We start from the raw sequence: 16,570 nt of genomic DNA on the forward strand, positions 1-16,570 counted from the left end.
TACTATATCTTTCTGTGCTCTGCAGGTGCAGGATGTCACTCTGGAAATCACACAGCTTCTCCAGTGGCTGGAAAACGTGGAGCTGAGACTGTCTTTCTCCAAACCTGCCTGGGGTCACCCCGAAACCACAAAGGAGAAGCTCTCCCTGCATCTAGTAAGTGGAAGGACACTGCTCTCCCTCTTAGTAGTCTCTTCGTGGAGACAATTTCTATTGTACATAAATGTTCTACCTGTACTTCCAGTTGGTTGTGACAAGATCATGAAATTCACCATAAAATGATCTAGGGACCAGGCAGAAGGACCAGTTATTGGTCGGTGCTAGACACAGCAGGCAATATTTGGCAGGTGACATCATCCAACCGTCTTGTCCTGCTTTTTTTTTTTTTTTTTTACACAATGTTATCTTTTTTTTTATTCAATTTGGAAGTTTCTCCTGCTTCTTCGGCTTCCAGCTCATTCAGAACCAGGGCTGGGATCTCCTGCTGCGAGCCTTTCTCTCCCCCTCTGTTTTGAAAAGTGTAGAGGTAGAGGAGCTGCACGCCAGGAGTTTGCTCTTCACACAGCCAGTCAGTAACCCCCAGCACGTGACTCCCACTTCCGTCTCATCCCCATGGGCTCTTGGTGCCGGCTCTGCACTCTTCTGGCCTCCAGAACTGAACACAATATTCCTGCTGGTTATGGCTTTCCCTGCGCGCCCCAGCATCCCTCTGACTCTGGCCACAGATTTGCTACCTTGAGCTCATCGGACATGATCACCGTGAGGTCACACTCCTGGTCCATGCACAAGAGCTCCCCACCCTCCCACCAATCAAGCTCTGCTCCCTTCCATATCTGCACTTCACGTGCAAGACTGTAATTTTATACACTGGATCTCGGCTGCCAAGCGCTCTCCCGCTCCACAACCCGTGTCACGTAACTTCTCGTTCTCTTGGCTTCGTCATGGGTATCTAATTCTGTTGCAGATCTTAGTGTCATCTGCCAAAAGGACCTCTTCGACATCACTCACAAAAATATGGACTAGAACTGGCCCCGGAAGCAATCCCTGAGCCCCACTCCTCTGAACGCTTTCTCTCTTCGGTGAATTCCATTTACCGCCGCCCTCTATCGTCTGACACCCAAGCAGTTTCTGACCCAGCCCAGCACCTTGGGCCTATCCCCAGGCTGCTCAGTTTATTTATAAGCCTCCTAGGCAGGACAGTATCAAAGGTTTGCTGAAATCCAAATATATCTGTGCTGCCTTGGATCTGCAGTTCTCTGGGTTAAAGGTTCTCCTCGCTCCGATTTGTCCCCACAAGATTTAGCTGAGCAATGCTCAATATTATGCTACCCAGCTAAATATGTTAGCCTGCCCTTATCATACCTCTAGTCCAGTTTTCTGCACAGTGAGTGACCTTAGACAAAGGCAGGATATTTTTAAAGGGCCAGATTTAGGTGGGCAAAAGCCGTTTCGGGGGCTCCTTTTTCTTCCTGCAGCTGGCGTGACGCACGCCGCTCTAGCCTTGGGTAACGCTGGCCCGTCTCGGCCAGTGAGTGCTGTGTCTGCACCCATCCCTTTCTCTCTCTCTCTCTCTCTCTCTCGTTCCTCTCCAGGAGTTATGGAAGGAGATGGAGTCGAAGCAGCACGGGTATAACAGCGCAAGGGACCGCCTGCAGCGGCTGCTGGCCTCCTGTCACTTCCCACGGGGCTCCAGCACCGAGCATAGCCTGCACGTCCTGGAGCAGAAGTGGGAGTCTATCTATACCCAGGTTCAAGACAGGAAGGTGAGCTGCGCCGCAGAAGGAGAGCGCGCACTCGCGTGACCACGCGACCCCCTTTGCCCGTTCTTATGTACGCGAATGCATGAGTATGTTTGGCATGTATGTATGTATGGAGAAAGGTAGTTGCCGTGTTGGTCCAATTGGGTCAGACATTTTTACAGGAATTACTGAGAGGTCCGTGTTCAGTAGGCCGAGAAGCGCCAAGTTAACTCCCTCCTGTCTCCCACTGAATATACGCAGCCACAGTTACCCACATAAAGTTATCTGACTAACTTTGCTGGTCGCCAGCTTACTGAGTATTGGAAGAAAATCCCTCGCAGGCCAGCGGCAGCCTTATCCCACCCCACCCACATAAAAATTGTAGTGCCCATAGGTCCCCCCTGCCACAGCTTCAAAAATCAAAAACATTGCAGCAGCCGGACTGGTCCAATTCCAGTCCCCTCCCACAAGCAAGAAAGGAAGCAAATGCCCTCCCCTAATGCCACCCCTGAACCTCCCCAGTAGCACCACCTGCTGCCCCTCCAGTTATTATGCACTTATTCACTTCCCTTCACTGGGGCTCCGTTATTTGCTGGAGGGGAGGGGGACTTGGACTGTTACGTGTGCCTATCCATGCGCTATTCCGGGGCTTACTCCTGTGTGAATATACATGCATGGGTCTGTAAGGGAAAGAGGGAGAATGGGGGTGCACGGGTGTGGATGCGCTGCTCTGTGTATTATTCCTATGTGTGTGTGTGTGCGTGTTTCATACTCAGTTGTATGTGTGCACGAATGTCCATGCACTGCTCTGTGGTTTACTTCTCTGTATGTGTGTGTGTGTGTGTGTGTGTGTTCATACACTCTTCTTGGGTAACTCCTGTGCACGTGTGTACATGTCCATTCGCTGCTCTGTGGGTTACTCCTCTTATGTGTGTGTGTGTGTGTATTTCCATACATTGCTCAGTGGGTTACTCCTCTGTCTGTGTGTGTGTGTGTGTGCATGTGTGTGCATTTCCATACACTGCTCTTTGGGTTACTCCTGTGCATGTGTGTGTATTTCCATAGTCTGCTCTGTGGGTTACTCCTCTGTCTGTGTGTCATGCACTGCTCTGTGGGTACCTGTTCATACCCCAGATCAGTCCAGACAAGTGGTTTTTGCATCCCCACCAGCAGATGGAGGCAGAGAATAAAAACTTTTCAGGCACTGCTACATTACTGAGAGTGCCACCTACAGTCCCTCACTATTTCTCTGTTTCCAGTAGATGTTAGAGGTGCAAACCCGCAGTCCTCAGCTTTGAACTTAAAAAAAAAGAAAGAAAGGATTTAGAAGAAAAAAAAGATTTATTAAGAAGAGAGTGGCTCCCCAAGGTGTTAGGTTCCTTCATGGGCCATACCTCGGGTAGAGCAGGGCGAGCGGGGGATTGGATATCCCTGATGGGGTTGGGCCCTCATCTTCCAGAGGGAGGGAAAACCAGGGTCCTGGTTTCCTCACTCCCTCTGTCTCCTTCTCACCCTCAGCCATCAGCTAACAGCATCCAGAAGCAGGGAAGTATTCATTTCTTGGCTCACCTTGTTATTGTCGCTGCCTCTTTAAAAGAAAAAAATAATAATAATAAAAGGAGAGGAGCTAGGTAGCAGGGCTGATTGTGTGCCAGGAGGCCAGAGGCACGGATGAGCAGGGACACAAGCAACTCGGCCGCTGTACGTGGTGCCAGGGCAGTATCAGAGGTATTCAGTGTGCCTGCTGGGGCTTCCTTTGGCGGTACACAGGAAGTTTTACTGCTGACCAAGGTTGCATGGCGCCACCTGCTGAACATGGGAAACTGTGGTGAGGGTGTGATGTGAGGAGATCGCATCTCAATACAGCCTCAGTATGCACCCGTTGTGCCCCTAGAGGCGAAGAGATCTCTATGGGGGTCACAGGTGGTGATCGCTACACCCATTCGTCTGGTCCAGTGCAGAAGGCCCCAGATGGGTCAGATGAGGTGGCAGCCATGTTACCTCCATGTGACAGAAGGCAGGCCTCTGCAAGGGAGCTGAGGGACTCTCTTCCCCCCCACAGCTTTCTCTGGTAGATCAGTGCCCTGTGGGGGAAAGGGAAGGGGGGGGGGGGGGAGACTGATGATGAAGTGCTGGATCAGGATTCCATTGGTACTGAGGACTTCTCTGCGGATTTTGTCCTGCTCCTCCATAAAGCCTATTTAGCAAAAAGGGAAGCAGGATCTAAGCATTCTACCTTTCAGACATCGCAACGCTCGGCTAAGAGGCCTAAGGCGGCTAGACAGTAGAGGTTAGGGGGGATTCTTCATCTTCTGGGACTAGGACATCTCTCAGGTGACAATGATGACATCTCAGATGAAGCAGAAGGTCTACAGGAGGGTCCAGGGGTTGATCCGGATAAGGATCCTGTGGACACAATGGCGAATACCATGCCTGATGCTGAGGAGGTCACGGTCGCGGAGGGGGACGATCCTAGGGTGGTGAAATTGTTCTGTAAGGAGAAACTGTGGCCACTAATTCACAAGGTGTTGGAAGAGCTGGGGGGCCAAGATTCGGACAATGAGGGAGTGAGCCCTGTCCTGGGTGGACTGCGGGGGCCACCTAAGGCTTTTCCTTTATCAAAGAAAGTGAAGAAGTTGGTCAAACAGGAGTGGGGATCTCCTGAGACCGGCCTTAAGATAGCCAGGGCTATGGCTAAGTTGTATCCTTGCTGGAACAGACCTTGGAACTTTGTAGGCTTCCAAAGGTAGATGCGGTTTTGTCAGCAGTGACCAAGAAGATGACCATCCCTGTGGCAGGATTAGCCATGCAGAAGGATGTCTAGGATCAGAAGTTGAAGATTCTATTGAAGAGTCTGTTTGAGGTCTCAGCTTTAAGTTTTCACGTGGTGGTCTGTGGTAGCCTGATGCAGCAAGCCTATGCTGGGTGCAGAAAGCACAGGAGGAGTCGGAGACTGCAACCGATTCCAGACAGACTGCCTGGTTGGTTGTGGGAGTGGCCTATGTGGAAGTTGCCCTATACGACATGGTTTGGACTTCCACCAGGAATATGTTTTTCATGGTGGCAGCATGGAGACTCCTGAGGTTGCAGAATTTGTTGGCGGATGAGTAGCCTAAAGTGCAACTGTGTAACCTCCCTTTTAAAGGAAAGCTGTTGATCAGAAAGAATCTGGAACAGCTGATGAAGCAATTGGGGGAGTCGAAAGGGAACAAGTCACATAAAGATAAGACGATAGGCAAGAAGACTTTTCCATTGCACTTTCATTTTTGAGATACGAGGAGGTTTCGCTCCAACTAGATTCTACAGCTACAATGCAAAAGCAAGGCCCAGGACAGTAAGTCCTTTCAGGGGGCACATAGACCTTCCTATTATAGTTCCAGCCAGGGAGCCAGAGGAGGTATGGCTGGCTAATGAAGGCAGGATGGTCTGCTCCTCCTTGGAAGCTGTCAGGGGAAGACTAACCCTATTTTACGAGGAGTGGACTAGGATCATATCAGACCAATGGGTTCTGGAGGAGATAAGAGATGGCTATGCCTTAGAATTTTCGTGCCTGATCAGAGAAGCCTATGTGGTCTCCCGTTTCACTTTCCATGTCAAACGAGAGGCAGTGTGGGACACATTACAGTGGCTGCAGCACCTGAACGTGATTGTTCCGGTTCCCCCTCAGGAGCAGGGACTAGGAAGATACTCTGTGCATTTCATGGTTCCCAAGAAAGAGGGGACTTTTCGGCCCATTCTTAAATCTGCAGAATGTCAGTGTGGCACTGCGGGTGCTGTGCTTTCATATGGAGAAACTGCAGATGATGCTTGAAGCGGTTCACAAGGGAGAGTTTCTGGTATCGTTGGATTTGACAGAGGCCTATCTACACATTCCCATATGGTGCGACCATCAGAGATTCCTGTGGTTCATGGTGGTAGGGGAACATTTTCAGTTTGGGCTCTTCCCTTCAGGTTAGCGACAGCACCATGGACTTTCATGAAAGTGATGGTTGTAGTAGTGACGGCACTCAAGAGACAAGGGATCCTGGTGCACCTGTACCTGGACAACTGGCTCATCCAGGCAAAGTAGGAGTTGGAGTGTCGTCGCTCAATTTGACGCATCATAGAGCTGCTGCAGTCATTGGACTGATTGGTGAACCTGGCGAAAAGTCACCTGGAACCATCCTAGTCACTGGAGTATCTGGGGGTTCGGTTCGATACCCGCATAGACAAGGTGTTTCTTACCTCAGAGAGGGTGCTCAAGTTGCAGGCTCAGGTGCTTCGACTTCTGTGGCTTTCGGTTCCCAGAGTCTCTGACTCTTTGCAGGTCTTGGGTTCTATGGCATCTACACTTGCATCCCCTTCAGAGGGTGCCTTTGTCCTGTTGGAGTCCACTCTTGGAGGAATTTCAGCTTCCTTTATCACTTCAGGGGGTCTCCAGATCCAGTCTCTTGCGGTGGCTGTTGCGTCCCAGTTTGGAGAAAGGGGTGGACCTGAAGGTTCCAGACTGGGTGGTAGTAACCACGGATGCCAACCTCAGAGGTTGGGGGGCAGTATGTCAAGGACAGATGGCCCAAGGTCAGTGATCACTAGTGTGGAAGCATCCTGGTCGATCAAGCAGTTGGAAGCAAGGGCGGTTCACAAGGAGTTTCTCACTTTTCTTTTGCAGATTCAGGGGCGGAGAATGAAAGTGTTTCTCGGACAATGTGATTACAGTGGCATACATCAATCGTCAAGGTGGGATGAAGAGACCCAGGAGTTGTTCATTTGGGCGGAGAAACATCTAGCGGGAGTAGCGGTGACTCACATAGGTGGATTTATTATCTCAGCAGGTAGCAGCTGGATCCGGGGGAGTGGGAGTTATCGGCAGAGGCCTTTGCCCTTATCCAGGCCAGGTGGGGCAGTCTGCAGCTGGACCTCAAGGCAGCTCCGAGGGAATGCCTAGGCAGATCGGTTTTTCAGCAGCCGGAAGGAGGTCAGCTCCAAGGGAATCGATGCTTTGGTTTAGCCGTGGCTGGCGAAGCTTCTGCTCTACATGTTTCCCCCGTTACCTCTCATAGGCCAGGTATTGCATCACATTGAACATCATTCAGGCAAGGTGATTCTTGTGGCCCCAGAGTGGCTGGGCTGGCCGTGGTGTGCAGATCTGGTTCATCTCGTTATAGGCGGTCCCATTTGCTTAGCCCATCTGCATGGGCTGTTGCGGCAGGGGCCCGTCTTTTCGGAGAGAGTGGATCGCTTTTGTCTAGCAGCATGGCTTTTGAGAAACAACGGTTTCACTTGAAAGGGTACTCGAAGGCTGTGATTGTGATTTTGCTTCAGGCTAAGAGGCCTTCCACTTCTTTGGCTTATATCCGGGTTTGGAGAGTGTTTGAGTCGTGGTGTTTGGAGAATGGGCTGGAGCCATTGCAGGTGGATGTTCCTTAGGTCTTAGCCTATTTGCAAAGTGGCTTAGCGAAGGGGCTAGCCTGTAATTCGTTCTGAGTTCAGGTGGCAGCCTTAGGTTGTCTTTAAGGAAAGTTGTAGGGCAGGCGCTGTGGGTTACTTCTCTGTGTGTGTGTGTGTGTGTGTGTGTGCATACACTGTTCTGTATTACTCTTGTGTATGTATGTGTGTGTATGTGTGTGTGTTTCCATGCACAGCTCTGTGGGTTATTCCTGTGCATGTGTGTGTGTGCATGTCCATGCACTGCTTTGTGGGTTACTTTTGTGTATGTGTGTGTGTGCATGTCCATGCACTGCTTTGTGGGTTACTTTTGTGCATGTGTGTATATATTTGTATACTCTTTAACTGTCCTGCTTGTCCTGCTGCAGGTGTGCCTGACGGAAGGGCTGACAGCGACCACAGAGTTTCACAGCTCTGGCCAAGAACTGCTGAAATGGATCAGCAGGACAGAAGATGCCCTCATCACTTTGCCCGCCGCCAGCCTGGTTCTAGAGACAGTAACCAACCAGATTCAGGAGCACAAGGTTAATAAGGACATGGGGGCACTGCCCAGCTGTCACACGCCAAGTCCAATGCGCTTAGCATGCTCTGTCCCCCCTGTCATGTCTGAGATCTGAGTCCCTGTTTTTTGTCATGTTCCTCTGATGGATTGCTCTTTTCTCTTGCTTTCCTGATCTCTCTTATGAAATCCCCCTTATAAAATTGCACATCTTCAATCAGCATTGTATTTCCCAGTGTGCTCGATCTGCTCTGCTTTCAGGGAATGACTCCTGTTAGCTTAGGTCTCTATTCTCTCGATAATGCATGCCTCAGGTTATCATTGCCCTCTGTGGTTTCCAACCATACACTTCATGTGGCTGGATCCTTTACAGGCTGCAATATGTTTTATCATCCAACATAAGAATTCTCCGCGGATGAGGTGACTGAGTTTTTCAGACCATGTATGTTCCTCCTCTCACTAGACATGATCACCATTGAGAAAAGTTCTCAGGTCTGGAGATGGTGACCTGTCACGTGAACTTCCATTCTCCTTGACCTCGTGTGCTGCTCTCAGAGTTTAGTCATGGCGAGAGAAGCTGTCAAGCTTGCAGACGGTGATGTCTCCTTTAAATAGCATCCTCCTCTTAAACTTGGGGAATGTGGTGTAATCGTCACCCTTTCTCCTTTCTCTACTGATGGCAAACCTTGTTCTAGGTCCTACAGTCAGAGGTGAATGCCCGTGGGGAGAAGCTGACAAGCTTGGAGCAAGCCGCCTGCCGCCTGAAGGATTATAGCAGCAAGCAGGACTGCGCTGTGATCCAGAACCTGGTGCTGACGGCGCAGGAGCGCCTCGCCAAGATTCAGCAGCGCACCGTCGAGAGGGCCAGGGCGCTGGAGGAGTCCCGCAAACGTGCCAAGCAGGTGAGTTGGGGGCTACCATTTCAGGGGCTGGCCAAGCTTCTAGACACACTGTAGTTTGAAGCTTTTCTAGAGGCGTAGAGAGATGAGCTGTAGAGGGAAAAGTACAAAACACGAGAGGAAAGGAAATCAATCCAGTATCACTTCCAAATAAACAAGGAAGGACATCCCAGAGCTCACCCAAAATTCAGATATGTGTCAGTGTAGTGTTGACAGCAAACATCAATGACTGGGGATCAAAGTGCTTTTCTAGCAGAGGGAGACCCTGGGCTTCTCCAGGCCTGGGCTCTAAGAACTTAAGAAGATAAGAAATTGCCATGCTGGGTCAGACCAAGGGTCCATCAAGCCCAGCATCCTGTTTCCAACAGTGGCCAAACCAGGCCACAAGAACCTGCCAATTACTCAAACACTAAGAAGATCCCATGCTACTGATGCAATTAATAGCAGTGGCTATTCCCTAAGTAAAATTGATTAATAGCCATTAATGGACTTCTCCTCCAAGAACTTATCCAAACCTTTTTTGAACCCAGCTACACTAACTGCACTAACCACATCCTCTGGCAACAAATTCCAGAGCTTTATTGTGCATTGAGTGAAAAAGAATTTTCTCCGATTAGTCTTAAATGTGCTACTTGCCAACTTCATGGAATGCCTCCTAGTCCTTCTGTTATCCGAAAGAGTAAATAAATGATTCAGATCTACCGTTCTAGACCTCTCATGATTTTATAGACCTTTATCATATCTTCTTTCAGCCGTCTCTTCTTCAAGCTGAACAGCCCTAACTTCTTTAGTCTTTCCTCATAGGGGAGCTGTTCCATCCCCTTTATCATTTTGGTCGCCCTTCTCTGACCCTTCTCCATCACAATTATATATTTTTTGAGATACAGTGACCAGAATTGTACACAGTACTCAAACTGAGGCTCACCATGGAGCAATATAGAGGCATTATGACATTTTACGTTTTATTCACCATTCCCTACCTAATAATTCCTGGGATAAGCACAGAGGATCCTTAGGTGTGGGGGAGTGAGGGGTAAAGCCTGGGATAAGCACAGAGGATCCTTAGCTGTGAGGGAGTGAGGGGTAATGCCTGGGATAAGCACAGAGGATCCTTACCTGTGGGGGAGTGAGGGGTAAAGCCTGGGATAAGCACAGAGGATCCTTAGCTGTGGGGGAGTGAGGGGTAAAGCCTGGGATAAGCTCAGAGGATCCTTAGCTGTGGGGGGAGTGAGAGGTAAAGCCTGGGATAAGCACAGAGGATCCTTAGCTGTGGGGGAGTGAGGGGTAAAGTCTGGGATAAACACAGAGGATCCTTAGCTGTGAGGGAGTGAGGGGTAAAGCCTGGGATAAGCACAGAGGATCCTTAGCTGTGAGGGAGTGAGGAGTAAAGCCTGGGATAAGCACAGAGGATCCTTAGCTGTGGGGGAGTGAGGGGTAAAGCCTGGGATAAGCACAGAGGATCCTTAGCTGTGAGGGAGTGAGGGGTAAAGCCTGGGATAAGCACAGAGGATCCTTAGCTGTGGGGGGAGTGAGAGGTAAAGCCTGGGATAAGCACAGAGGATCCTTAGCTGTGAGGGAGTGAGGGGTAAAGCCTGGGATAAGCACAGAGGATCCTTAGCTGTGAGGGAGTGAGAGGTAAAGCCTGGGATAAGCACAGAGGATCCTTAGCTGTGAGGGAGTGAGGGGTAAAGCCTGGGATAAGCACAGAGGATCCTTAGCTGTGAGGGAGTGAGGAGTAAAGCCTGGGATAAGCACAGAGGATCCTTAGCTGTGGGGGAGTGAGGGGTAAAGCCTGGGATAAGCACAGAGGATCCTTAGCTGTGAGGGAGTGAGGGGTAAAGCCTGGGATAAGCACAGAGGATCCTTAGCTGTGGGGGGAGTGAGAGGTAAAGCCTGGGATAAGCACAGAGGATCCTTAGCTGTGGGGGAGTGAGGGGTAAAGCCTGGGATAAGCACAGAGGATCCTTAGCTGTGGGGGAGTGAGGGGTAAAGCCTGGGATAAGCACAGAGGATCCTTAGCTGTGAGGGAGTGAGGAGTAAAGCCTGGGATAAGCACAGAGAATCCTTAGTTCCCTGTACGTACCAGGATCAGTCCAGACGGTGGGGTTATGTCCCCCAGTCCAGCAGATGGAGTCAGAACAGACTTCGAGGGAGCGTCCATATATACCAGCACCCCCTCTGCAGGAGTTCAGTATCTTCTGACTCCAGCAGATGAGAGTAGGGGAATCTGTGCTTCCCCAATTTGACAGGGATTTCTGTTCTCTGTTTCCTTTTCTTCTTGTTTAACTTCTCTGTACCATTTTGGATCAAGTTTTTGTTTAAAAAAAAAAAAAAAGCCTCAATTTTTGGGGAGGCGGGCTTCTTTCTCTGCCTCTTTCTCCTTTCACTTCGGTTCCCGCCGGGGGTAAGTTTACTGTGTTTTTTGCATTTGTACCTTTCTCTTTCAGCTTTTTTCAGCGGTGCCTCGTGGAAGCCGGTGGGGCCGGCCTCTCCGCGACGGTTTTTCTCCCGCGGCCCGACTCGAGTTCCTCGAGGGCTCCTGGGCTGGGAGGGGGGACTTTCCCGAGCGGGTAGTGTTGGCCAGGCAGGCCCCCCCGCTGCAGCTCCGTTTGTTTTCGGGCCACCCCGAGGCTTGTTTCTGTTGTTTTTTAGGCGTTTGCTATGCCGCGGCCGGAGCGCTGCTCGGCCTGCGGCGAGCCTGGGTCGCGTATTTCTCGGGAGGGCATCTGCGCGCGATGCCTCCCCGGGGGGAAAGGCACCTCGCAGTCCCTCAGCGCTCCCACCTTCGCCTCAGCTATGCCCGGGCGGCGCGGGCCGGCCACGTCCCCGTTTTTGGCGGGAATGGCGGCCATTTTACACTCTCAGCGCGGGGTGCTTGTTCAGGCAGCGCAGGGGGAAGCTGATCTCAGTGACCTCTCCCCACCGATTTTGGCTCCGGAACCAGACTTGCAGGCACCGGGTCCTTCGGAGGGCTCTCTCCACGGGGTCCCCCCGAGCAGGCCGGGGTTTTCCCCGGAGTTTATATTATTAATGCACACTGCTTATTTGCAAGGGTTGGCAGCTCCCGGAGGGATGCTCAAGGGTCCTCTCCCCGCCAAGGTTCCTCGGCTCACGGTTACGCCGCAGGCCCCCCCTGACCCGGTGGGTTCGGGTGTGGGGGCCCCACCAGGCCCCGCCCGAGTTCGCTTGGCTCCTGGGGCGGGGGATGCGATTCCAGACCTGGGGGGCGATCCCCCGGACCCGGACCTGGACTCGGGACAGCCGGACGGCCCGCCGGAGGGGGATGACCCACGTGCGCTACGCATATTTCAGAGAGACGAGCTGAACGACCTTATTCCTCAGATCCTCCTCGAGGTGGACCTGGACCCTCCACTGGACCCTCCAGCGCCAGTAGCGCCGGCCGTCGTCACGTCCTCCAAGAAAGGGGACCCAGTCCTGGCTGCACTTCGACCGAGGGCCCGGGCCTTTCCCGTCCATGAGTCTTTTCTGCAGCTCCTTATCAGAGAATGGGATACCCCAGAGGCTTCACTGAAGGTCAGTCGAGCTTCTTGGAGCTCATCAAGGTTCCAAAGGTGGATTCCGCGGTGTCTGCAGTTACGAAGAGGACAACTATTCCGGTGACGGGCGGAGCGGCTCTTCGAGATACTCAGGACCGCAAGTTGGAAGTCTTCCTCAAACGGGTCTTTGAGGTTTCCGGCCTGGGAATGCGGGCGGTGATGTGCAGCTCGCTCGCCCAGCGGGCTAGTCTTCGCTGGGTGCAACAACTTCTCACATCTCAGGACCTGCCCCCTGAGGAAGCTGCCCAGGCGGACCGGCTAGAGGCTGCCATCGCGTACGGGGTGGATGCCTTGTACGATCTTTTTCGGGTGCTGGCCAGGTCTATGGTTTCGGTGCTGGCGGCGCGGCGTCTGTTGTGGCTCCGTAACTGGGCAGCGGATACCTCCTCCAAGTCGAGTCTCGGCTCTCTACCTTTCAGGGGCATGTTCCTCTTCGGGGACGATTTGGATCAGATTATCAAGTCCCTGGGGGAAAACGCAGTTCACCGTCTCCCCGAGGACAGACACCGGCCTTCCAAGACGTTTGCTTCAGCCCGGACCAGGGCCAGGGCTCAGCGGCGCTACAGAGGTTACAGGCAGGCGGGGTCTCGGACTCCTGCCCCCAGATCGCAGTCTTGGCCGTGCTCCTTTCGTGGCCACCGGCCTGCGTGGGACGGGGCGAGGTCAGGGAACCCCCCTCCTAAGTCCGCCCAATGATGCCAACCTCGCCCACTCCTCCGCTCTCAGGACTGGGGGTCGGCTGGCAAGTTTCTACAAGGAGTGGGCACAGATCACCATGGACCAGTGGGTTCTGGATACATTAAAGCACAGCTACGCCTTGGAATTTGTCCGAACCCCGCAGGGAAGGTTCATCTTCTCCCCCTGTGGCTCCAACCTCAAGCGGAGAGCGGTGCAGCAAACTCTGGACAGACTGCGAGCCATAGGGGCCATTTCCCCCGTTCCCTTAGGCGAGGTGGGCTTGGGCCATTATTCCATCTACTTCGTCGTGCCCAAGAAGGACGGATCCTTCCGTCCCATCCTGGACCTCAAAGAGGTCAACAAGTCGCTGCGGGTTGTCCGATTCCACATGGAGACGCTCCAGTCGGTGATTGCGGCAGTGCATCAGGGGGAGTTTCTCGCATCCCTGGACCTGACGGAGGCATACCTGCACATCCCCATCCTCCCGGACCACCGGCGTTTCCTCCGTTTCAAGATCCTGGACCAACATTTTCAGTTCAAGGCGCTTCCGTTTGGGTTGGCGACCGCTCCCCAAACCTTCACCAAGATCATGGTGGTGGTGGCGGCGACCCTACAGAAGGAGGGCATCTTGGTTCACTCCTATCTGGACGATTGGCTCATACGTGCGAAGTCCTTCAGCCACGGACAGGCTTCGGTAGCCCGGGTCATCCAGGTCCTTCACTCTCTGAGTTGGGTTGTGAACTTCTCCAAGAGCTCTCTCTTCCCTTCTCAGCGCTTGGACTTCCTGGGGGCGAGTTTCGACACGCGTCAGGGCAAGGTTTTTCTCCGCCCGAACAAGGCTCAATCCTTGCGAGAACACGTATGGCGATTCTCTGCGTTACCAGAACCCACATCCTGGGACTATCTGCAGCTCCCGGGAGTGATGGCCTCCACCATCGACCTCGTGCCCTGGGCGTTTGCGCACTTGAGGCCGTTACAGGCGGCGCTTCTTTCGCGTTGGAAACCAATCTCACAGGATTATCAGGTGATACTTCCCCTTCCGCAGAGCGCCAGGGACAGTCTGAGTTGGTGGTTGGACCCTCAGAATCTGGCCCGCGGGGTCTCCCTCGAGGTTCCCCATTGGGTGGTGGTCACCACGGATGCCAGTCTCATCGGCTGGGGAGCCATCTGCGATCGAAGCGCCATGCAAGGGACGTGGTCAGAGTTGGAGGCGACATGGTCCATCAACCGTCTGGAGACCAGAGCGGCCCGCCTAGCTTTGCAGCATTTTCTCCCGCTCCTTCAGAACAGGGAGGTCAGGATTCTCTCGGACAACGCTACCACCGTGGCTTACATCAATCGACAGGGAGGGACGCGGAGCCAGCACGTGGCGATCGAAGTGGCCCTCCTGATGCAGTGGGCGGAGTGGCATCTAGTTCAGCTAGCGGCCTCGCACATTGCCGGAGTAGACAACGTTCAAGCGGATTTCTTGAGTCGTCAACAGTTGGATCCCGGGGAGTGGTCCCTTTCCAAAGAAGCGATGCAACTTCTAGTCCACCGGTGGGGGGCCCCACACTTGGACTTGATGGTGACTGCCCTCAACACCAAGGCCCCCCGCTTCTTCAGTTGTCGCAGAGAGCGCGGCGCAGAAGGGGTGGATGCCCTGTCCCTTCCGTGGCCGCCCCATCTTCTACTCTACGTCTTTCCACCATGGCCACTAGTGGGCAGAATTCTTCGCAGAATAGAAAGCCATCAGGGGACCGTGATCTTCGTCGCCCCGGAGTGGCCCTGACGACCCTGGTTTGCGGATCTTCTGCAGCTGGTGATCGACGGGCCGTTAAGGCTAGGGCATCTTCCACGTCTTCTACATCAGGGCCCAGTATTTTTCGAGCAGGCAGAACTCTTGCGGCTTGGCTTTTGAGCGGCGTCGCCTCCGAGGCTACCCGGAGACGGTAGTTTCTACGCTGCTGCGGGCACGTAAGACTTCGACATCAGTGGCCTATGTTCGAGTTTAGAAGGTCTTCGAGGTGTGGTGTTCCAACCAGGGCACGAGTCCCACGCGGGCTTCGGTGGTCCAGATCCTACAGTTTCTCCAGGATGGAGTGGATAAAGGACTCGCTTATAACTCGTTACGAGTCCAGGTGGCCGCCCTGGGCTCGCTGTTGCAGTGGGGTGGTTCTCTTCTACTTCAACCGGACATCGCACGTTTTCTCCGGGGTGTCAGGCATATACGACCTCCGGTAAGGGATCCATGTCCCTCTTGGAGTCTTAATCTCGTCCTTCGCACCCTGTCGGGTCCGCCCTTCGAACCACTACACAACGCGACACTCAAGGATCTCACGCTTAAGGCTGTCTTTCTCGTGGCCATCTGTTCGGCTCGGCGCATTTCGGAGCTCCAAGCGTTGTCGTGCAGAGAGCCTTATCTTCGCTTCACGGGTTCGGGGGTTTCCCTCCGCACCGTTCCTTCCTTTCTACCGAAGGTGGTGTCATCTTTCCATTTGAATCAGACGGTGGACCTTCCGTCCTTTGCTTCCTCTGAGCCGAAAACTCTCCGGCTCTTGGATGTCAAGCGCACGTTGCTCCCCTACTTGCAGGTTACTAACGAGTTCAGGATGTCTGACCATTTGTTCGTGCTTTGGTCTGGTCCCAGGAAGGGTTTCCAAGGACTGCTTTTACAAACTGCAAGTCCTCAAAAAACTTAAACCCCTCCTTTACTTCTCCGACTTCAGGCTAGTACTGCAATCCATCATATTATCTAAGCTCGACTATTGCAACTCCCTTCTGCTAGGTTTACCTATCAACACCATCAAACCATTACAGATGGTACAGAATTCCGCTGCTAGAATTCTCACAAGCTCTAACAAAAAAGATCATATCACCCCAATCCTTCGCAACCTACATTGGCTTCCTATTAAACACAGGATTCTCTATAAAGTACTCACAATCGTCCACAAAGCGATAAACAAACTAGCTCCTATTATGTTAAGCTCTCAACTCCAACCGCACACATCTTCTAGACCTATTAGAAGCGCATACAAAGGAACACTGCATGCCCCACAAATAAAATCATCATTAAGCAAACGAGCACTATCTTCAGCAGGCCCCCTCCAGTGGAACTCGCTCCCCCCAGATCTAAGACTCGAACCCAGTCATCAAGAATTCAAAAAAGACTGAAGACCTGGCTTTTCCAACAAGCCTTCCCAGACTCTTAGTTCTACTCAGACAGAAAAAACATCCTAAATATGAGGTATCCCCAAATTTTGGACACCGCACCAAGTCCTACTATGAGGACCCTGCAACTGCACAACAATCTTTGAGTCCAAAAGCTCATCACATTGTATTGTATCTATTTTGCAGCGTTAATATGTCAACATTTCTACGTTAAATAGTTAAACTGTATTTATAATATTTATAATATTTATATTTATTTATTACTGTTAAACTATAATATTTATTTATTACTATGTTAAATTAACATACAGTTATATTGTTCCATCTGTTCTACGGTTATATGTAAAGCCAATTATATCGTTCTATCTGTTCTACGGTTTTATGTAAAGCCCCTCTCTCTGTGGGGCAGTTTATCGTTTTATGGAAACCGGAATGATTTGTAGTTCTTACAAGAATTTCGGTATATAAAAATAAATAAATAAATAAATAAATAAATAGAAGATGACGATCGCTCATTGGTTGAAGGACGGTATTGCCGCTTCTTATATTGGAGCGGGACGGGTTCCGCCTCGCGGAATCATAACACATTCTACGCGCTCTCAGGCAGCCTCCTGGGCGGAGATGCG

The 16,570-nt window shown here is 52.0% G+C and overlaps 1 protein-coding gene across 1 annotated transcript in view; it reads left to right on the plus strand.

The window, feature by feature from the left end:
- Positions 1–16,570, plus strand: part of LOC115083414 (microtubule-actin cross-linking factor 1-like) — a 126,954-nt gene that overhangs the window by 23,415 nt on the left and 86,969 nt on the right. The window contains exons 3-6 of the mRNA XM_029587220.1: positions 26–154; positions 1,591–1,761; positions 7,530–7,685; positions 8,356–8,562. Of these exons, the coding sequence (XP_029443080.1) occupies positions 26–154; positions 1,591–1,761; positions 7,530–7,685; positions 8,356–8,562 (663 nt within the window). The remainder of the gene's footprint in view (positions 1–25; positions 155–1,590; positions 1,762–7,529; positions 7,686–8,355; positions 8,563–16,570) is intronic.

Source organism: Rhinatrema bivittatum, chromosome 2 (assembly GCF_901001135.1).
Source record: "Rhinatrema bivittatum chromosome 2, aRhiBiv1.1, whole genome shotgun sequence".
NCBI lineage: Eukaryota > Metazoa > Chordata > Amphibia > Gymnophiona > Rhinatrematidae > Rhinatrema > Rhinatrema bivittatum.